The sequence below is a fragment of the Sciurus carolinensis genome, chromosome 14 (assembly GCF_902686445.1).
Source record: "Sciurus carolinensis chromosome 14, mSciCar1.2, whole genome shotgun sequence".
Lineage (NCBI taxonomy): Eukaryota > Metazoa > Chordata > Mammalia > Rodentia > Sciuridae > Sciurus > Sciurus carolinensis.
In genome coordinates this window covers 7,773,094-7,794,911 of record NC_062226.1, presented here as the reverse complement: position 1 = coordinate 7,794,911, position 21,818 = coordinate 7,773,094, and the positions used below count along the sequence as shown (strand labels likewise).

Here is a 21,818-nt window from a genome sequence, read left to right as displayed (position 1 = left end):
GCGGAGTGGTGAGGTGAGGCACAGAGTAAGGAGGGCCCTTGTGTCTGCAGACGCTGAGTCTCGATGCCTCGTCCATGATCCACCCGCCGCCGGAGGTGTGTGGCGCCGGCACCACGGCCATTCAGCAGTTCCTCTGTAAAGGTAAACACAGGCCATCCACCTCCAGTGGCCACCCTGTGTCCGCCCAGGCGATGGTCACAGTCCCTGCCAGTTCAGAGCTCAGGGTCTGGTGAGGGAAACGGAGGGAGCAGAGTGTTGCCCCCGGGGTGAGGTTGGGGCTGGCAAAGGCCCGCTGAGAACTGGCTAGCGGACACCTGAGGGCTGGGCAGGACTTGGAGACAGAAGGAGGAGCGCCGAAGGCCCTCAGGGGAGGCACGATGGAGAGGAGGCCTGTGTGGCTGGTGCCCTGGAGCCCAGGGAGGAGAGGTGGGGAGGCTCGGCTGGTGTCCATGGGAGATTGGATTTCACAAGGTCAGATTCAAGGTCATATTCACTTTTTACAAAGGTCACTCAGGCTGCAGTGAGAAGGGATTGGAGGGGGCAAGAATGAGTGGAGGACGGAGGCCAGCGAAGAGGCCATTGGTCATCCAGGGGAGGGAGGGAGGTGGCCTGGTCTTGAGGAAGGACTGGACAGCAGAAGGAGCCAAATCTCTGAATTCCTGTGCTACGGGGCTGGACATTCCCAGTCTGTCCGGTCCCTTGTGGGCCTCAAAGCATAGCTGAGATTCATGCACAGGGTCATCTGACATCTGACGAGGGTCCATTGCAGAGTGATGGGATTGGATGGTCTTTTAATACCTGAGTGACTAGAGCTATTGTGGGGACAGTGAACCCCGGGCTGGGAGCAGCTCAGTGGTGAGGGACTTGCCTGGCAGGTGAGGCCCTGGGTTCCATCCCCAGCTCACAAAGAAAGAACGAGAGAAAGAGGGAAAGAGAAAGGAAGAAGGGAAGGAAGGGAGGGAAGGCAAAACCTGCTGATCAGATGGATAAACAGCAGAGCTCGTTGTTACTTTAATGTCGCTTCCTTGATTATTTGAATATTTGTATGTCTACAGCTCATTTTTGGTATTTCTAGTCAACTGTCTATTTGTGTCTTTCCAAAGTGGAGGATAATTCTAACTACATCAAAATTTTAAAATTTGCTTTTCTCAAGCCAAGCGCAATGGCGCAGGCCTCTAATCCCAGCAACCTGGGAGGCTAAGGCAGGAGAATTGCAAGGTGAAGCCCAGCCTCAGCAGTTTAGCAAGATCCTGCTTCAAAATAAAAAAATAAGAAGGGCTCAGAGGTAGAACTCCTCTGGGCTCAATCCCTACTACTGCAACATAAATAAATAAAAAATAAAAACATTTTATTTCTCTCAGATGGACACCAGCATCCATGTTAAAAAGAGGGGCTGGGGAGATAGCTCAATTGGTAGAGTGCTTGCCTTGTAAGCACAAGGCCCTGGGTTTGATCCCCAGCACCCAAAAAAAAAAAAAAAAAAAAAAAAGAGAGACAAGTTATCTCCTGGAAGAGGACAGTTGCAATACACATTACAGACCCAAGGCTGTTAACTATAATATGTAAAGATCTGAAAATCAGCAAGCAATGCAATAGGAAATGAGTATAGGGCCTGAACCCTTTCAGTTTACACGGAAGGAAACTATGTCTACAGAAGAGCAGGAGAAGGAAGGAGGCTCATCCGAGGTCCTGCACACCCAGGAAGTCATTAGCACAGCTGGACTTGGGGCCCAGGTTTCTCTGCCAGTCTCAGGCTTTCCTACCACCTGGTTCTCACCTGGAGAAAAGGCAGACCACTTGCCCATATGTTCACCCAGCTGACACTAAGCACCTGCCCCATCCCAGGCCCAGAGGCTAGGACCAGTGGACAAGGTGGGAGCCCCATCCAGGGAGGGCCAGAGTGGTATGGACTGATCCGGGCAGGGTGGGCTGCTGGGGAGGAATGGGAGAGGAGGGGAGCAAGGGATTTGGGAACAGACAACTTGAGGTCCCTCCTGGCCAGCTTGTGTCCCATCTCTTACAGAGTCGGGGCTGGACTATTACCCGCCTTCTCAGTATCTGCTGCCAGTTCTGGAGCAGGATGGAGCTGAGAACCCCCGGGACAACCCCGATGGGCCCACAGACCGACTCTCAAGGGAGGAGGTTGAGTGGCAGGTAAGGCAGGCCTGCCTGGTGCTGCGCACACGCGTGTGCCCGCGTTGGGGCTGCCGGCTTGAGGGGATGTTCAGAGCTGAAGCCCCAGGCTCCCTACTAAACTAGAGCTTCCCTCCATTCAGACCACAGCCTGCCTTCTTTAAGAGGCCTGCAGTGGACTAACTGACCGTCAGCTGTTTGGGGATCCTCTCTGTTTCCCAAACAAACCACACCCCTTGCCTCAGGGCCTTTGAGCAGTCTGGGGTGGGCCAAGTCTACCTGAGGCCAGGCCACTGAGATTCTGATACTTGTGCTGTTGAGAATCATAGCTGTCCCCTTCTCCTGACCTCCGTCTCTTCTCCCCCAGAACAGGTTCTCTGACTATGAGAAGCGGAAGGTAAGAAAATGCCTCTTCCTCTTCTCTGATCTGCTCACTAAAAATCTCAACTCCTGAGATATTTGAGGAAAGAGCTTATTACTGGCTCCGATTCGAGGCTGGAAGTGTGCTCCCCTCTCGCAGGCATTGTCTCACTGCATCCTCTGCTGCCTCAAGAAGGGGCAAGCTCAGAGCAGGAGGCCAAGACAGGCTCTAGACCCCCAGCCTCCGGTGGGCAGCGGTTGCTCAGCACTCACCTGCAGCGGTGCTACTCAGTGTTGCCCTGTTCCTGTGTCCTGGTGCCCACAGGGCCCATGCTGGCAGTCACCAGCATCTCTGTCCCTGCAGGAGCAGAAGATGCTGGAGAAGCTGGAGTTTGAGCGGCGCCTGGACCTCGGGCAACGAGAGCATGCCCAGCTGCTTCAGCAGAGCAGCTGTCAGAAGGATGAGATCCTCCAGACAGTCAAGGAGGTGTGAGCAGCCCAGGCGTCAGACTGTGGCCCCAGCCGGTGGCCTTCTGACGTAGGCCAAGGCCCCCCTGAGGTGGGAGGGCAGGGCGATTAAGCCCTCACATCTGCTCCTGGTACCTGAAGAAGAAGGCCCTAACCCATCCCCCAGGCCAGCCTCAGGTGCAAATGGGCACTTGAGGTCCAGCAGGAAGGGACCCACCCAAGAGCACACAGACTGGACAGGCATGGTGGGCAGGAAACCCAGTCTCCTAGGTCCAGTCAGAGCCTCTCCTTGGCACATCAGGGCTTTGCATGTGCGGTCCCAACCAACTCAGGACCTCTGCCTCCCGCCCCGTAGGAGCAGTCTCGGCTGGAGCAGGGCCTGAATGAGCGCCAGCGCTACCTGGACGCAGAGCGGCAGCGACTACAGGAGCAGCTGAAGCAGACAGAGCAGAACATCGCAAATCGGATCCAGAAACTCCTGCAGGAGAACCAGAGGTCAGTCGTGGCCCTGCCTCTGGCCCAGAGTTCTGCTCTGTATGCCACCGTTTGGGAGCCCAGGATGGAGGTCCAGCCCTCCTCATGGTCTGCACTCCTACCCACGCCTTGCTGCTAGGGGCTTCAATTCACACCAACGCCCAGAGAGAGCCTTACCCAGACATGCAAGGTCTGCTCTTGTCATGGGACTTCTCTGATTGAACTTAGAGCTTTGGCAAATGTTTCCCTGCTGGCTCTAAGTTTCCCCTCTGTAAAATGGGTGGCTTTAGCAAGGTAGTTGTTATCTCCACCTATTCCAGTATTTTGAGTTCCAAGTAGGCTTTTGCCTGTGGGCATTCACCCCACAGTGAGATTTAGCTTAACAAGTTCTGTCCTAGGCAGGCGCTACTAAGAGCAGGTCTTGATGGGGCTGGGGAGAAGGGGACCAGGTCGAGATTTCAGGAATCTTGAGAATGTCTAGTTAGGGGGGAGATTGCAGGAAGATTCCAGAAGCAGATTTTCGCCTCACTCCCTGCTGCCCCCAGGCTTCCTTCTTTCCAACCCTGGTTCACTTGGTCCTCCATCACCTGTCAGTTACAAAGTCCCTGAGTACAGGAGAGAGACCACTGTGGGCGCTCACTTCATGTTTATTTTCTCATTTGCTCTTTACAAACAGCCCAGGAAGTTTTTCGTCTGCTCTTTTGGTTGCATTTCCATTTCACAGGTGAGGCCATCTGGGGCTTGGAGTGGATTTCCTGGCCTGGAAACTCAGAGCTCCAGGTGGCAGGGCTCAGACGCCCAGCGAGGCCCTGAGGCCCGGCACAGCAGTGCAGCGAGGCAGCCAGCGTGTGGGAAATGGGCTGGTGACTGCCTCGGTCTCTCCACAGGCAGAAGAAAAGTGCTGAGATTTTGAAGTCTCTGGAAAACGAGAGGTAAGCGTTCTTCCAGGGATGCAGATCTGGGAGAGAATGTCCCTGTGAATCTCCTGGAGATTGTCCCAGAAAGTTTTCTTAAAGCTATAAAGAGATTCACTTTGTCAGAAGGATGGAATTAAAAAGAATTGCTGTGTCAGGAGTGGCAGAACACACCCGCGGTTCAGCAGCAGGGAGGCTGAGCTAGGAGGATCGCAAGGCCAAGGCCAGCCTTGGCAACTTAGAGAGACCCTCTCTCAAAATAAAAAACGAAGAGGCCTGAAATGCGGCTCCGTAGTAGAGTGCTGCCTAGATGTGCAAAGCCCTGGGTGCAACCCACAGTACTGTAAAAATAGATAGATCAATAAATAACTGTCACTGCTTTCAAGTTCTTAAAACTCACGTGTACTCCTGAGAAAAATTCAGAGACGTGAATAGGATGGATACATAGTGTATATTTCCAGTACTAAAAAAATACAGGGTCTGGGGTTGTGGCTCAGTGGCAGAGCGCCTGCCTGGCACATGTGAGGCACTGGGCTCAATCCTCAGCACCACATAGAAACAGATTAAAAGTGAAGATATTGGGCTGGGGAGATAACTCAGTTGGTAGAGTGCTTGCCTCGCAAGCACAAGGCCCTGAGTTCAATCCCCAGTACCGCAAAAAAAAAGAAAGAAAGAAAGAAAAATGAAGATATTGTGTCCATCTACAACTAAAATTTTTTTTTAAAAAAAATACAGAACAAATCTACATTTATGGAAAGAAAAAGAAATAAATACATTTGTCCGTTGGTGTCTCAGGGGGATTGGTTCCAGGACGACCTGCAGATGCTCAAAGTCCCTTATGTAAAATCGGGAAGTATTTGCATATAACTACCACATCCTCCTGTATATTTTATCTTTAAATAAGTTATAATGTCTAATACAATGTCAATGCTGTTTAAATAGCTCTTATATTCTATTGTTTAGGAAATAATGACAAAGAAAAATATGTGCTGATTTAGTACAGATGCAGTTTTTTTCCACACATTTTTGATCCACAGTAAATTGAATCCACAGATGTGGAACCCATGGATATGGAGGGCCAACCATGTTCTACACTAGGGAAAATACTCATGTTGATAAGTGGAAAAGTGGTGGGCTGTATTTAAAGAAGAATATGCCAATTTTCATTTTAAAGAGACACTTTCACCAGGAGTGATTACACATGCCTGTAATCCCAGTGATATGGGAGGCTGAGGCAGAAGGAAGGAGGATCATAAGTTCAAGGCTAGCAAGGTCCTAAGCAACCTAGTGAGACCCAGTCTAAAACTAAAAAATAAAAAGGACTGGGGATATGGCTTAGCAGTAGAGTACCCCTTGGTTCAATTCCTAGTACCACACACACACACACACACACACACACACACACACACACACGACACTCTGCACGTATCTGTGTGCAGAAAGCAAAAGAAAAAGACCCATTCCCAGAGATAATACTGAATGTTTTTGAGAGATGGGACTTTTATGTAGTGGCCTTCATTTTCTTTCTTTGTATTTTCTGAGTTGACTGCATTGGGCACACCATTTTCGTAATTAAAAAAGATGATAGGAAGGACCAACTCCACTGCCCACCCTTCCCTGGTGTCAATTCCAATCCCTCCTGCTTCTCTCAGGTCCTGCAATAGCAGTGAGGATTCTGAGCTGTCCTTGGGGGAGCCCCGTCTCACCCAGTCCACCCAGACTTCGAGGCCCTCGTTGCCTGGGCCCGTCCAAACCAAGCAGAGTTGTGGCTGGTGGCATCATCTATTTGGCCCACACTGACTGAGAACCCCTGGTGCTGGGTGGGGCTGGGCCCAGAGTACAACCCTGCACCAGATGTCACCTTCTCTTGAGCCACCTATGGCCCTGGGCAGCAGGTGGAGCTGCTCAGCCTGTCCATGCCCTTGCAACTAAGTCCCACCTGCAGGAAGAGGAAAGGATATTGATTCTTCCGAGCCACCCTTGCCAGTCGGGCATGCAAAAGAGCACAGAGGCATGTGCGCATGCACGATCACCCTTTTACATTTTCACTTGCTATATCATAGATGTATTTCCATGTCAAAAGACTTTAATTGCTCCTTTATTTGATTAAATGGTCTGCCTACAAACCTTTAAGTTGCTTCCAGTTTTTCATAATTTCAAAAAGATCTAATGGTGGACAGACTCTCAGTGTACCCTTATGTATTTATGTGACTTATTTCTTTTGGTACTCGGGATTGAACCCAGATGCTCCCAGACGCTCTCACGATCTAGGCAACCACTCTACCACTGAGCTAGTGCCCCGGCACTTTTATTTATTTTGAGACAGAATCTCACTAAATCACCCAGGCTGGCCTTGAACTTGCGATCCTCCTACCTCAGCTGCCCAAGTAGTTGGGATTATAGGCATGCGTCATGGCACCTGGCCTTATATGATTATATTTTAGGGAAATATGCGAAGGACATTTAGATAGGTGCCAGCACACCTTCCAAAAACATGTTGCCAGTTTGTCCCCTGAGCAGAGCACAGAAATGCCCATTTCTCCACCATCGTTGCCAGCAGTGGCAGCTATTGGTTTTCTTAATCTCAACCAACCTATCAGGTGAAAGGATCTGGTCTTCTTTACCGGTGATGTTAAGCATCCCCCATATGTTTGTTGGTTGCTTGTATTAAAGCCCTGATGAGGGCTGGGGATATAGCTCAGTTGGTAGAGTGCTTGCCTTGCAAGCACAAGGCCCTGGGTTCGATCCCCAGCAGCGCAAAAATAAATAAATAAATAAATAATAATAAAGTCCTGGTGCATTTTTCTGAGGGAATGTTCATCCTTTTACACAAGGTGCTCTAGCTGTAAGGCTGCAGTTAACAGGTCCCCAAGGGATGTGTGTGACCATGTGGGCATTCAGGGAGCTCATCTGGGCTGGCACATCAGGGCAGGCTTCCTGGAGGAGGTGGTGTTCATCTGGTGGGATTCCCTGTTGGAAATGTTGTTTGCCAAATGAATGGATGGCTTTTTTTTTTTTTTTCTTCTAGAATAAGAATGGAACAGTTGATGTCCATAACTCAGGAGGAGACGGAGAACCTGCGGCAACGTGAGATTGCCTGTGAGTTGTGAGATGGGGAGGGGAGGGCCCTAGAGAAGAGCATTTGGCTGCCTGGGTCAGTGGGTGGGCAGCTGTCTGTCGGTTGCGTGTGAGGGTGCTGAGTGTCAGCCCTCAAGAGGGGCAGACAAGTCCAGCTCATGGAGATCGGACTGTGGGGCCAGTCTACTCTAAAATTCAGAGTCCCAGCTTGGATACCAGGCATGACTTTGGGGGCATTACTGGCCCCTTACTTTTCTAAGCCTCAATTTTCTTATCTATAAAATGGGAAAATACTAATGATCTGCCTATCTCATAGGGTCATCAGGAGAGCCAATAGTCTCATGCCTGGACCAAATGAGCCCTTCACAAAGCCGACTGCCTTGGTTTCTGAGAATCAGAGAGTTGGGGTTGGCCCCTCTTGGGTTCTTGGGTACTGTGCCCCTTCCCACCATTCCTCAGGAATGGTCCTGGACTCCACGTTGTGCACCTAGTGAAGGGCCCTTGTCGGTGTCCCTGAGGACTTGCAGGAAGGCCAAGAAGGTGTTGCCTGTACTTTGTTAAAATGAAAACTGATTCTGTTTGGCCGTCCCTGGCCTCTGGAGCCTCTGTCACAAAGCAGGCTTCCTGTGCACACTTGATGGAGGCTTTCTGTGGACTGGACTCTGAGCCAAACACGTGGCTGTCATCCCACCACCACCTGGACGTGTGTCAGGACATTAGCATCTTGGTGTTAAAGGTCACTCATACCCACCACTTTTAATGGCAAAAGTTGTGGGGAAATCTCCAGAAGGATCTTCATCTAATTAACCGCACAGGGATGGGATCGAGGTCTGGAGACTTTTGTTCTCGTCTATTCAATTTCCCCACCACTTAACTTTTTAAAAATGAGCATGTTTTGGTTTTGGTTTTGTGCACTGCTGGGCCTCACATATGCTGTCTACCCCAACCCCTTATTATTTTTATAACTAAAAATACTCAGTAAAATTAGCAAAAAGGCCAGGCACCATGGTACTCGCCTATCATCCCAGCAACTCTGAAGGCTAAAGCAGGAGGGCTGAAAGTTTGAGGCCAGCCTGGGCAATTTGGCCAGCCTCAGCAACTTAGAGAGACCCTGTCTCAAAAATAACAGGACTGGGGATGTGGCTCGTGACGAAGTGCCCCTGGGTTCAATCCCCAGCACCGGAAAAATAGCAAAAAAGCTCTGAAAAGGTAGCACTCGATTTGAGAGCACATGGTTTTGGGCTGTCTTCTACCCTGCCAGAGGGATTGGCAGGGCTTTTTAAACAATCAGATGTTCACAAAGATGTTTGAGCAAGGATGTTTATTGAAGTATTGTTTAATTAAAAAAAAAAAAAAAACCACAAATGCCCCCAAAAAAGAGGATCACCTAAATAAACTTCGGTGACCCACGTACTGGAGTCCTCTGCAGCCATAAACAGCACACCATGTCGACACAGGCAGACATTCACTAAAAAATGAGAAGTGCTATGTTTAATGAGATACCACTTTGATTCTTTTTGTCACGATAAAATGCACTTAACATAAAATTTACCATTTTAACCATTTAGAATGCACAGTTCAGTGGCATTCATGTTTTATAGCATCTCCACCGTGCCTCTCCAGTACGAGTTCATCTTCCCAAAATGAAAACCTGTCCCCACTGAGCACTAACTCCCCGTGCCTCTCCCCTAGTGCCCCCTCCAAACTCCCATCCTACTCCCTGGTGTAGGTTTCACTCCTGGGGACCTGGTGAAGTTCGACCCTTCAGTATTTGTCCCCTGTGTCTTTTTACTTTTCGTGACGTCCTCAATGCTCCTCACAATGCAGCAGCTGTCAGAAGCGTCCTCCTTTCTCTTGCGCATCTGTACAGCAGTTTGTTGGGTCGTCCCTCAGTGAGCGCCTGGCTTGCTTCCCCCTCTGGCTATTTTGAATAGTGCTGCTGTGAGCACGAAGTGCAGACGCCTGCCCACTCAAGTCCCTGCTTTTAATTATTTTATTTTATTTCATTTCCTTTTTTTTCCCCCAGAGAGAAAGAGAGGTGGGAGGTGGAGAGAAAGGGCGGAAGAGAGTGGGCAAAAGGAGAAAGAGACAGAGAGAGCTATTTTATTTTATTTTTTTGGCACCAGGGATTGAACCTAGGGGCAAACTACTGAACCACATCCCCAGCCCTTCTTCTGTTTTATTTAGAGACAGGGTCTTGCTAAGTTGCTGACGCTGGCTTTGAACTTGCCATCCTATTTCAGTCTCCTATTTTAATATTTTAAAATACAAAAATATGCATAAAAATCTATTGGTACCAGCCATGGTAGCGCATAGCTGTCATCCCAGGGACTCAGGGGGATCACAAGTTTCAGATCAGACTCAGTAACTTAGCAAGGCCCTGTCTCAAAAGATAAAAAGGGCTGGGGGTGTAGCTCAGTGGTAAAGTGCCCCCGAGTTGTATCCCCGGTACCTCCACAAATAAGTCTACTTGAAGAGTGCGTATCAAAATGTAGTACTTCTAGGTGACAAGGTTGTAGAAGATTTGTGTGTGTGCTGGCCAGTGTTTTATGGTTAGTCAGCCCTCCAAGCTCAGGTTACTTTTTTCTTTGTTTTGGCAAACAGTCCTTTTTATTTCACTGTATTTTGATACAGGGTCTCACTAAATTGCTGAGGCTGGTCTCGAACTGTGATCCTCCTGCCTCACCCTTCCCAGTCTACACCATCATACATCTAACTTATGTTACTGGGTGCAGTGGTGCACACCTTGTAATCCCAGAGCCTCAGGAGGCCGAGGCAGGAGAATCACGAGTTCAAAGCCAGTTTCAGCAACTTCACAAGGCTCTAAGCAGCTTAGCAGGACCCTGTCTCTAAATAGGAGTTTAGAAGGGTTGGGGATGTGGCTCAATGGTTAAGTGCTCCTGGGTTCAATCCCCAGCATAAAAAAGAAACTTTTGTTTTTGGTGGTGCCGGGGATAGAGCCCCGGGCCTCATGCATGTAGGCAAGTGCTCTACTACCAAACTACACCCTAAAAGAAACATTTTTTATGGGTGACTGTCAGGCAGGTCAGTAGGTGGTGCCTCAAATCCTGTCCTTGTCCAGCTTCATTCCTACCAGGGTCCCCAGATGTAGCTACCCTTCCTCAGCGCACCCCTCACCCCTCTGTCCACAGCTGCCATGCAGCAGATGCTGACCGAGAGCTGTAAGAACCGGCTCATCCAGATGGCTTACGAGTCTCAGAGGCAGAGCCTGGTCCAGCAGGCCTGTTCCAGGTAAGGTAAGGAAGAGCATTCCCAGGCCAGGGACTCGGGAGCTGGCTCAGGGCCCAGGACTCGGCAGAGAGCTGGGCACTGGATCCCCTGTCCTGGGCTGCCCCAGCCTTGGCCATGCTGTCCAGTGTAGGTGGTGACCAGCCTTCCTGACTTTCATAGCTGGACCCCATGATTCAGGGTTGGGCAGTGATAACGGTCACTCAGTTTCTTATGCATTGTCCCTGTGCCAGGCTGGAGGCTCGATGACGGATAGCATTAGCTTATCTATGAGGGACTGTATTTTTATTAGTCCCATTTTATAGTCAAAGCTCAGGTTCCAAGAGACTAACACAGGGAAGCATAGCCAGCAGGTGGCAGGACAGGACTGGAGCCAGGCAGCAGGCAGCACGCGCTCCTGACTGGGCTGCAGTGTCCAAGGGTTCATGAAGCCGAGGGTGGGACGGGCTGGAGGGAGAGGGTGACGGGGCTGTCTTGGTGCTGCTGGTCCCCCTGGGTCTGGGTCACCAAGTTCACCGCAGTGCTGTGGACTAGTGGAAGGTTCCAAAGGCGCCCAGGTGAGAAGCACTTAGTCGGTCAGTGCTCAGCAGTCCTGGCTGTCCTGGCTCACCCACCACCCTCCCTGGCATCTTGCCCATGCCAACCATCCCTGTGTCCCTGCAGATGCAGGAACCCCCTCCTTTCTGGATGTGTGACACTGTGCTCAGGAGTACCGGTCTTGGATCTGACAGACCTGCTTTCAGGGCCCGTTTCTCCTAACTGTGGAGTCGTGGTCCCTTCCTGAGACTCAAATTTCTTATCAGAAAAATGGGGATAAATTCTAGTAGCGAGGCACAGATTGGTTGAGGATTTGATGAGCATACAGTCCCCCACTTCAGGGTCTAATCAATCACTCAAAACCAAGACTGCATTGAAGCCGGGGCATATGTGCGGTTGCAGGTTTTGTGCCAAAATCACCAGCCACCAGCCATGTTCTGGAGGGCCGAGAGCAGACCATGGCCAGGTCAAGAGTGCCCAGGAAGGACACCTCCCCTGGGGAGTGGCCCATGGGAGGTTGGAAGCTCTCCGTCTGTAGAAGTGGTTGGGCAGAGCCCAGGCATCCGTGCAGGGGCATTCTAGAGGGGACTGCATGACAGGGGCGAGAAGACCTGCTAGCTCCCGGCCCCACCACCTCCCTTCTGGGACCATGCGATTCAAACTCTGCCTGCACAGCCAGGGGCATGACCCCAGCAGGGACTCCGCTGGTATTGTCCAGTGAATGAATGGCATCTCATCCCCTCCGAGGTGTGTGCACATAGTGGGCACTCAGGAAACATTCAGAGTTAATGAACGAGCTGTCTTTCTGGCAGCATGGCGGAAATGGATGAGAGGTTCCAGCAGGTCCTGTCCTGGCAGCAGATGGATCAGAACAAAGCCATAAGCCAGATCCTGCAGGAGGTGAGCCCTGGCCTGGGACGTGAGGGCAGAGCTGGGGACAGGGCGCCCTGGGCCCCTGAACTAGACAGTGTGTAAGACCCAGGTCACCTTCTGTGACCTTAGAGATGTCCAGAGGGACAGGGAGAGGCCTCTGGAGGGTGGTCTTCCGGTCACTGAATCTAAAGAAGACACCCTTCCTGGGGCGCCTTCCCCCGTCCTGCGTAAGGGGCTCATTAGGACTTACAGGGTGAGAGATGGTGGTGTCCGTGGAGCCAGCGTGGCCAGACACCATCCCCCTTCGTGCTTCCAGCCCCCTGCCCCGCTCTCTGCTGTCTCCTTCCTTAGCTGAGGCCTTGCAGGTGCGGGGTAGAGCCCAGAGCAGCCGGAAAAGGCACCCGCTGTGGGCCCGTGGTTCTGCAGCTCCTCCCTGCAGCGCCCTCGCTCTGCCTGGCCTCTGCCTCCCTCCTCCTCTGAGTCTCTGTCATCCCAGCCTTGCTAGGCCATCTTCTCTTCTCTCCCTCTCTCTCTAACCCCAGTCTCTTCATTTTCTTAAAATAATGTGATCTGGTGTTTGTGGGACAGGTCTGGGAAGAGTTTTGGTCCCAGGGTTGTCACCTGCCTCTGGTTAAGGAGGGGCTCAGGAGCTTTAATAGACTGGCACGTGCCCATGGTGCACTCTGAGCCTCACTTTCCTCACCTGTGAAATGGGGCAGCAGAGGCTCGCAGGCCAGGCGCTGTGGTAGAAATTCAGTGCGAGACGCAGGAAGAGCGCAGAGCAGGGTGTCAGCCCGTAGTAAGCCCTTCGTAGTATTGTCTTAAAAACTTGGATGAGAAGGTGGAAACTTATTTCGGTCTCTCTCTGAGAAGCAGACAAATCATGTGCTAAGGAATTTGGTGCAGATTTTATTTCCCGGATGGCCCACAGCTGTGCTGAGCGGCCTGCGCGCCGTCTCTTGCAGAGCGCCATGCAGAAGGCTGCCTTCGAGGCCCTCCAGGTGCAGAAGGACCTGATGCACCGGCAGATCAGGAACCAGGTGAGTGCTGGGCTGGAACTCCTGCCTACACCTGCCCTCAGCTTTCATAGACTCAGGAGACCGCTCAGCAGGGCTGCAGGTCACAGGATAAGGTCTGAGTCCTCCCTTCCCGGCTCACGAGAGGTCTGTGCTTGGGAGCCTCCTCTTCCTCACAGACCAGCCAATGTGGACGAACCGAGCAACAGCTCAGGGCCACCCCCGGGCAGACTGGATTTCCCAGCTGGGTGGATAGTGGGACACCAGGTGCCTTGAGGGTCCTAACATCTGCTGGGGAGGGACCTGGGCCTGGCAGGAGTGGGCCGCGGAGTGGCTGGTCAAGCCCGGGGCTGTGGCTCTGTGGCAAGGCTGTGCATTGGGGCTGGACTGGAGGTGGCGCTTGCAGCCATGGGCCGCTCATCATATCCTGCTCAGCACACTTCAAATTTCACATTTCTGCATGGTTTATTTTTCTTTCTGTTCCTTTCTTCTTTGGCCAAAACCAACTTGCCTTTTTTATTTCCCTATTTAATTTCAACCCCACATTGCCGGACATGAAGCTCATTCCTCTGACCAAGGGTTAGTGGGGTCAGAGGGTCATAGGCACAGGTAAAGTCACTAGCTGTGGGCCCTGACCCCAGACATACCTAAGAGTGTGCGGTGACACCCAGACGTGTTCAGAGCGGGTGGTTCTGACCCTGCAAGGCCAGCTCTTGCTCTTCAGTGCTTGAGCAGCGACATCCCAGAGAAAGTGCTCCCACTTAGCTGCTTTGTTCCTTGGGCAAGTTAACCTCTCTGAGCCTCAGTTTTCTTGTCTAAAAAAATGGAGGTCATAATATCTCCTAACCAGAGGATCACTAATTAAATGATGCAGAGAGGGACAGGGGTGTGGCTCAGTGGCAGAGGGCTTGCCTGGCAGGTGTGAGGCCCTGGGTTCCATCCCCAGTACTGCAAAAAAAAAAAGAAAAAGGACTGATGTGGATGAAGCAGAGCCCAGGCCTCACTCAGTGGATGCTCAATGGTCTGCCGTCGCCGCCATTGTGGTTGTTCAGTCCCTTCCTGGCCCTCTGCCTTGTGGAGGAAGCAGGAAAGCCTGAGGGCGAGAGGCTCAGTGGGGACTGTGCCGAGTCTGTCCCACACTCCCTGGCTCTGAAGGAGCCCTCCTTTACCCCACACATCTCCACTGGGTGTCCACTCTGCGGCAGGCCCCTGGCTGGACTCTCGGACCCAGACAGCATGTCCACCTAATAAGGCAGGCAGAGCCCTCCCCCTGCTGGCAAGACTCCAGGGCCCGCAGGTGCCCCTCTCTCAGAGTCCCAGCCTCCCCCAGAGGGTTTCTGAGGCCCCACCTGGCCATCAGAGTTGGGCAGCACAAAACAGAACCACGGTTAATGCAAACGAAACCCCCCTGTCTCGTCTTCTGTTTAGATTAGGTTAATAGAAACTGAGTTATTGCAGCTGACACAGCTGGAGTTAAAGAGGAAATCCCTGGACGCAGAGGCGCTGCAGGTACGTAGGGCTCCCTGCCTGCCGCCCTCCCTCCCCAGCCCAACCAGACTCCCAGCGCCCCCTCCCGGCCCGCTAATCATCAGCACAAGGGAGTGCCACCAGGCCCCAGCCCCAGGAGGTCAGCTGAGCCTGTCGGGGGGCCGGTGCTCGGCAGGAGGCTCAGAGGAAGGAGGCTTCATTGCTGAGGCGCACCCAGGCCGCACCTGCAGCTCTGCGTCTCCTTTACTGGGAGAGGGTTGCTGCTGAGCTCTGTGTCCTTAAGCCGTACTTCTGGGACACTGGTCCCACTCCCTGGGCCTCTGCAGAAGGAACTTTTTGGTGTCCCAAGGATATCTGGAGAAGATGGCCAGCTGTTTCTGTGTCACTGTCTGTAGGTGGCATCTCTGTGTGTGCTGACCTAGGTGTCCGGCTCACAGAGGCAAGAGGGCAGCAGGGGGTGGCAGACGGCAGTCTGGACTGGACAGCTGGGACCTGCTGTATGGCCTTGGCAGGTGGAGAGGAGGGCTGTTCTTCCCCCTCTCTGGACCCCAGACCCCCCAGGTTCTCACTAAGGGGCTGGATGGGATGGCCTTGAGGGTATGTGCCTGTGCTGGGCTTTGGGGCAAGGCTTGTGTCTGTCACTGTCGCCGTGTCAGGTGCTGTGGAGGGGGCTCGAGTTGTCTTGTGAGCTTCTCAATGCAGTGAGTGCTGGGGCCTGGAGTCCTGCTCTCAGAGCTGCTCCAGATGTACAGGGTGACCTTGGGCATGTCACTGCCCCTCTCTGGGTCTCCCTTTCTACCCACCCCAAGATGGAAGCAATCATTCAGGGCCAGGCTGTGTCACTGGGCCATTGGAGAAGGGTGAGGTGGCAAAGGCCCTTTGTGAGCTGGAGATGAGGAGCTGGGTTACTCAGAAGCTGTCACCACCGTGCTTGGCAGATGCCCTTGTCCTTGCTTGTTAGAGCTGGAAGGGCTCCTGCTGCCTGGCCCTCCATGGGGTTTCCCAGGGTGAGAGGATGAGTGACATGGGCGCGACCAGGCTCCGGTTTGCATGTGCCTGCACGTGCGCAGCACCTCCCTCGAGCGTGGCACCCACGCCAGCCCTCCCTGCCCTTTGCTTCCGCCCGTGTGCTCTGGTCAGTGAGACCTGTGGCTTGTCATTTTTTTTTGTTTGATGTTTCTTACCACTCCATTGTCATCAGTCACTAGGATCCCATGCCTGGCTTATGCTCAGGAAGGACGACAGGGGCTTGGGAGGAAGAGGGTGAGAAGCAGGGCAGAGGGGCCTCTTGGCTTTGTCCCCAACTCAGCCTAGCGGCATCAGGCAGAGCCTCGAACTGAGCTGAGAGCCGAGTCGGCAGTAGACCCAGCGCTGCGCCGCGGTCCTCCTGGGCTGAGAGTTCACGGCAGCCTCAGGTGCCGTCTTGTGTTGCAGGAAATGGTCTCAGAGCAGCGCTGGGCACTCAGCTCCCTGCTCCAGCAGCTGCTCAAAGAGAAGAAGCAACGGGAGGAGGAGCTCCGCGAAATCCTGGTACGTGCCGGCCTGCGTGTCCCCGCGCACAACCGCCGCACCTCTGCAAGCACTTATTGCTCCAGTGATGGGTCTGTAAGAGGAAAGACACACGTACAGAGGAAAGCACCTCACTCAGGAGAGTCCCCTACTGCTGGTGTCTAGGTGTGCACGTTTCTTGCTACTGGTGGGGGCATGTACCTGCAGGGGCAGCTCCTCGGGAGGCCGAGATGACAGGATCACTTGAACTGAGGAGCCGAACAGTCTGGGCATGTAAAGAGACCCCTTCTCAAAGTAACCAGCCTGCTTCCTGTCATTAGGGTGGTCCTGTGAATTCCTGTTCACAGTTACGCTGGGACAGGCCATGACTGGATCAGACTCCTGTCAGCTATGGAGATTACTTATTATGGAGATTACAGTTTTTTAGTCTTTGTAAACAATGGTCTCCGAGCGTCTTTGTAGCTAAGGATTTGAGGACACCTTACATCCAGGGCAGGCCACTTACTAAGCTTTTAGCAAGAGTGGCCAGACCCTCCCTGCACCCACATGGCTTTGACTTTGAGGCATATCAGGGTGGTGGAACCCCACTCTGGCCATCTCCTGCAGACCCCTGGGCACCCAAGCAGTGAGGACAGCCAGGCCCACCAGCTGGCACTGAAAAGAGTGCCGGATTGCTGAGTCACTGTGAACCCATGAGCCCTCGCAGCTCCATTCCAGCCCCGCTCTGCACAGAGTGGGAAGGGTGAGGCCAGCTCCTTCCAGAGCCCTGCGAAACCCAGGGCCTGTTTGTGCCAATCAGAAGTGACCAGTTTGGCTACAGCTCGGTGGGCAGAGTGCCTGCCTCACATGCACATGGCCTGGGTTCAATCCCCAACACCACAAAAAGAAGAAGAAGTGACCTGTTCTTCACGAGGCCTCACCACCACCTCCCATGCACGGCGTGGATGTGTGGAAGGTGCCCCGCAGCGTGCAGTACCGGCCACATGCTTTGGCCTTGTGCTTCTGTTCTGCAGGCTTGGGGCCTCTCCAGAGGAGGGGAAGCGTCACCTCAGCAGAGCATTCAGGGCCCCAGGTGCAGGAGGGAGGTGCATCCACAGCCCCAGGAGGGCCGAGGACGAAGAGGGCAGCCAGCTTGGCAAGGCCCAGGAAAGACCACCCGGGCATCAGGCCCAAGTGGGTGTGGGGAGATGCCCGTGAGGAGCCCGCTCCCCCCAGTGGCCACAGTCTCCCAAGCGCAGACTGCAGCCTCCAGGCCTGGGTCTGTGTCCAGCCCTAAGCCCAGGTGGTCACTGTTACTCTGAGCGTCAACTTCCTCCCTCAAGGTGGAATCTCCTTCAGAACGTGAGACTAGGAGGCATGCCGTCTTCCAGCACACAGCACTCTGGAAAGGCAGCACTGCGGTCGTCCCTGTGCTGGGCGTTGGTGAGATGTGCTCACCACTCTGTCCCCTCACCTAGAGCAGCACCTGGCCCAGAACAGCCCTGATGGATACTTATCAAATGGCACAGTGAGAGATCCTGCCCCGGCACGACCTTGAGTCTTCAGGCTTGTTCCACAGCGAAGCCCTCTCCAGAAACTGAAGTGTCCTGAGGATCCTGTGGCGCCCCCTGGCTCCTGGGGCAGTCCGAGCTCTGGGGGGGACAGAGAGGGCTGCATGGACTCTGCTGTCCCACAAGCAGATGAGAGGGCATCTCTCCGGAGGCAGTGACAGAGTGTGGGACCAGGTGGCAGGAGGCCCAGGGGCAGGTGTGGCATCGAGCAGCTGTCACCTTCTCCAGAATTCTTCCTGACCACAGCTGGGCAAGGCGAAGCTCCCAGCTTTCTTGCTTTCTGTGGTTTAAATGGTGGGACAAGCCGCAGGACAGCCCTCTGTAAAATCCAGGTGCCATCCGCCTGCTCAGAGGAGCGTAGTTCACAACTGATGTTGTCATTACTCTTCTTTCTTTTTCTCCTCTTTTTCTTCTTCTCTTTCCCCCCAGTACTGAGAATTGAGCCCAGGGATGCTCTACCACTGAACCACATCCCCAGCCCTCTTTATTTTGAGACAGGGTCTCCCTAAGTTGCCCAGGCCTGCCTCAAACTTGTGCTCCTCCTGCCTCAGCCTCCCGAGCTGCTGGGATCTCAGACGTGGGCCACCGCACCCGGCACGTTAAGTTCTTATTGACTGGTTTGTAACTAACATTGACCATTTCCGTCCTTGGCAGACTGAGTTAGAAGCCAAAAGTGAAACCAAGCGGGAGAATTACTGGCTCATCCAGTATCAGCGGCTTTTGAACCAGAAGCCCTTGTCCTTGAAGCTACAAGTAAGAACAGCAGTGTCCCCCTGGGCTGGGGGCTGGTGGGGACCTTTCCAGAGGAGCCGCAGGGCCTCACCCTGCCCTGCTGCTGCTCATTCCAGTTTAATTCAGTTCATCTTTCTGGTGCCCCTAGTGTGCCAGGACCCTTCAGAAACAGAAAGGAGAGTGAGGTCCATTCACCCTGGAGAGGGAGAATACCAGGTGCCTGTCACTGTCCTGCAGGCAGAGACCAGTGTCCTCGCGCCTCTCTCCTGCCTCGCATGTGCACAGGGGCTCATGCGTACGCACGCACGGGCACACACGCGCACACGCACACGCACACACACGTGCTTTGTAAACATGACAAACACTCGTCCTGTCCACGCCACTTTGGCAGCCCGTGAGGGACGGCGGCCTCTCGTCCTTTCCGGATTCCGGCGCGGCGTCTAGTACGTGGGGAACCTTGGTGTATTTCAGCAGCTCCATCTGGAGGCTCTTTCAGTTGCTGACTATTCCAAGTGCACAACAGTGGCTTCTTCCCACGTGTGGCACGGTGTCTTGCAGGAGGAAGGCATGGAGCGCCAGCTGGTGGCCCTCCTGGTGGAGCTGTCTGCTGAGCACTACCTACCCATCTTCGCCCACCACCGCATCTCACTGGACATGCTGAGCCACATGAGCCCTGGGGACCTGGCCAAGGTGGGCGCAGTGGCCCCTGAGGAGTCAGAGAGGCTGGCCCGGCCATGGGTCTGACCTGGTCAAGGGTTGGCTTGCTTTTCCTATGGTGTGTGGTAGGGCCAGTCATGCTTAAATGGCCCCGGGCTTCCTTGTGTCCAGATAACCTCATGTCTGCCCCATCTGTCCCCAACCACCTGTGCGTGCTCTGCCTGCCACCTAGCTAAGAAAACCCAGGCCTGTGGGTTCAAACTGTAAGGTCAACACAGGTCCTTGCAGTTGGTCTGGTCCAGCCCCTACACTGCCCCTTGGTTTCACACCATGACCACAGCACCACCTGAGCCCCAGCTAAATTCTGGGTGTGAGCTGAGCCCTTCAGGTCCAGTTCATCCATGTGCTGCTTAGAGTAGCGTGTGCAGTGGCTGCCACTGCCTTCAGTGCGCGCTCGCCCTTCCAGGCCTGGCTCCCAGCAGCCTGTGCACGCTGGCTCGCTGGCTCTCCCTCCCCGCAGGTTCTTCAGACGGGGACCCTGAGCCCCCTGAGCAAGCTTAGGACTTGGCCTCAGGTGGTCTGGCCCAGAGTTCCTGCACTCTACCACTCCGCTGTCCTGTGTCCCAAGACAGGTGCAGACACCAAGGCACAGAGGATGTGAGGGCACTGCAGGGTCCTGGGCCATCCCGGGAGCCCAGGGACCGTGGGGTGAGGCACAGCTGCCTCTCTGTGGCTTGGCTCCGTCACGGCTTCTCTCCCTGGGTGCCTGGTTATGCAGGTGACATTGTTGGTGTGACCTCTAGCACTTGATAGCACTTGGTGAACTGTAGCTGTTGGTGTCCTTTGGGGCCTCAGTTTCTCCCCCTGCCACACTGGTCAGCGCCCCTAGGCCTGAGGCAGTCCCCTTCACAGCTGTGACCCTGAGCCTGGTCTGCCACATTTCAGCCAAAGGAGCCAGAGGCTGGCACACAGCTGCCTGTGGGCTGGCCCCTCAAGCTACAGCTTCACCCTGCAGAGCCGCCTCCTGCTCAGCCCCAGTCACGGTCTGTTCTGTCTTGAACTGACACAGATGGGCGTCTCAGAAGCTGGCCTGCAGCACGAGATCCTACGGAGAGTCCAGGAGCTGCTGGCTGTGGCCAGGATCCAGCCAGGTACTGACCCCAGAGCCTCGTCCAGGGCTTCTCCTAACAGAGGCCCCAACCAGATGGGTGGGTGGTTGACCCGTGGCAGGGGCTGGCTCTGGGGCAGAGTGGTGGGCAGCAGGAGGCTCTGCTGGTGCAGGGCTGGGAGGAGAGCCGCAGAGCAGCCTGGGGGGCTTCCGTCTGCTTCCTGCTCCCCGGGTCTTCTGATGGCAGCAGTTCATCCTGTCTCCTGGGCAGGCTGGTAAAGCTCAGCCCCTCACCAAGGGCCTCTGTTCGTAACTCCACCACCAGATGGCCATGTGGCTCCTGGCAAGCGATGTCCCCTCTCTGGACCTCAGATTTCTCATTTCTGAAAGTGAAGAGCCCTGCTGCAGAGTGGCCGCGAAGGGGCCAGGGGGGCCGGGGTGAGAGGCCCTGTTAAGCACAGTGGCCTTGCCTGCCAGCATCATGAGACGGCCAGGCAGAGACTTCGCTCCTGCCTCAGCCAGGAACGCGGGGACGAGGCCTAGAGAGGAGCGATAAGAAGCCCCATCCTCACCCCAGCTCACTCACCTGGGGCAGCCAGGGCCAGGGGCACCCCTGGGGGTTGGGATTATCTGGGATGGCCCCCTGGCTCAGCAGTCCGCCGGTCTCCCCAGAGCTGAAACCGCCCAAGGGAGAGGTCCTCGAGGCCCTGGAGTCCCCCACGCTCCCCCAGGAGCCTCCTGAGCCAGTGAGACCGTCGGCGCCCCCTGCAGAGCTGGAGCCGCAAGCCTCAGAGTGTGTGGTGTGCCTGGAACGCGAGGTGAGTCTGGGTGTGGGACCTGACCCAGCCCGCCCACTGCCCTGTGCCCACAGCCCTCCTCGTCCCTTCCAGACCTGTGGGCCACTTCTAAACAGTTTTCTGCAGCTATAGAAGTATATTATATTCATTAGACATTTTGGAAAATAAAAGGAAATGTAAATGACCCATGGTCCCCATGACCAAAATATGAGTAATGATAACGTCATTTTCTGGACCTCTTTTCTTTTTTTTTTTTCTTGTTTTTTTTTTAGTTGTCATGGACCTTTATTCTGTTTATATTTATGTGGTGCTGAGGAGCGAACCCTGTGCCTCACACGTGACCACTGAGCCACAACCCCAGCCCTCTTTTCTTTTTTTATAAGGATTTTCCCCCAACTTGATAAATACATTTGGGAAATTTTCCCACGTCATGAAATACCAAAAACATGATTTTCCCTGCCAAGGCACTTTAAAAATCATCTTTTAAAAATTGTTGCAGAATTAACACTTTCTGCAAAAATCATAGTGTATAAAATACCAGTTCTCCCTTGCCACCACCAGGAGGTGCTACTTAGAAAAGCAGCTGCGTTGGCAGTTCGACTGTCACCTGGTCATGAATGTAGCCAGGGAGTGACATGGTGCCAAGGGACCCCTGCCCTCGGGCCCCTTCAGCACTGCAGATGGCGCTGAAGGCTTTGGAGCACATCCTTGGTGACCTCCTAGGAGTGTCCCTCACGAGAAGCTCTAGGGAGGGCCGCGTCCGCCACAGCGCTCCTGCTCAGGGCGACCTTTTGGAGGAGGGCCCCGGGCTGGGCAAGCGCACTGCAGGCCACCAGCAGGACGGGCAGCTCCACGGGGGGCATCTGCTTGGCCCA

General features: G+C 53.9%; 1 protein-coding gene across 8 annotated transcripts in view; it reads left to right on the top strand.

The window, feature by feature from the left end:
- The window catches only part of Lrsam1 (leucine rich repeat and sterile alpha motif containing 1), a 46,957-nt gene that overhangs the window by 22,900 nt on the left and 2,239 nt on the right, over positions 1–21,818 (top strand). For 5 of the 8 annotated variants that reach the window (XM_047523875.1, XM_047523872.1, XM_047523870.1 and 2 more), the window contains 16 exons: positions 51–141; positions 2,024–2,154; positions 2,501–2,530; positions 2,858–2,980; positions 3,317–3,456; positions 4,323–4,367; positions 7,378–7,448; positions 10,580–10,679; positions 12,026–12,113; positions 13,052–13,126; positions 14,531–14,611; positions 16,025–16,120; positions 18,304–18,402; positions 18,940–19,071; positions 20,054–20,189; positions 20,819–20,964. In XM_047523875.1, the coding sequence (XP_047379831.1) occupies positions 51–141; positions 2,024–2,154; positions 2,501–2,530; positions 2,858–2,980; positions 3,317–3,456; positions 4,323–4,367; positions 7,378–7,448; positions 10,580–10,679; positions 12,026–12,113; positions 13,052–13,126; positions 14,531–14,611; positions 16,025–16,120; positions 18,304–18,402; positions 18,940–19,071; positions 20,054–20,189; positions 20,819–20,964 (1,584 nt within the window). The remainder of the gene's footprint in view (positions 1–50; positions 142–2,023; positions 2,155–2,500; positions 2,531–2,857; positions 2,981–3,316; positions 3,457–4,322; positions 4,368–7,377; positions 7,449–10,579; positions 10,680–12,025; positions 12,114–13,051; positions 13,127–14,530; positions 14,612–16,024; positions 16,121–18,303; positions 18,403–18,939; positions 19,072–20,053; positions 20,190–20,818; positions 20,965–21,818) is intronic. The other 3 variants (XM_047523873.1, XM_047523874.1, XM_047523876.1) reach the window with 3 other exon arrangements.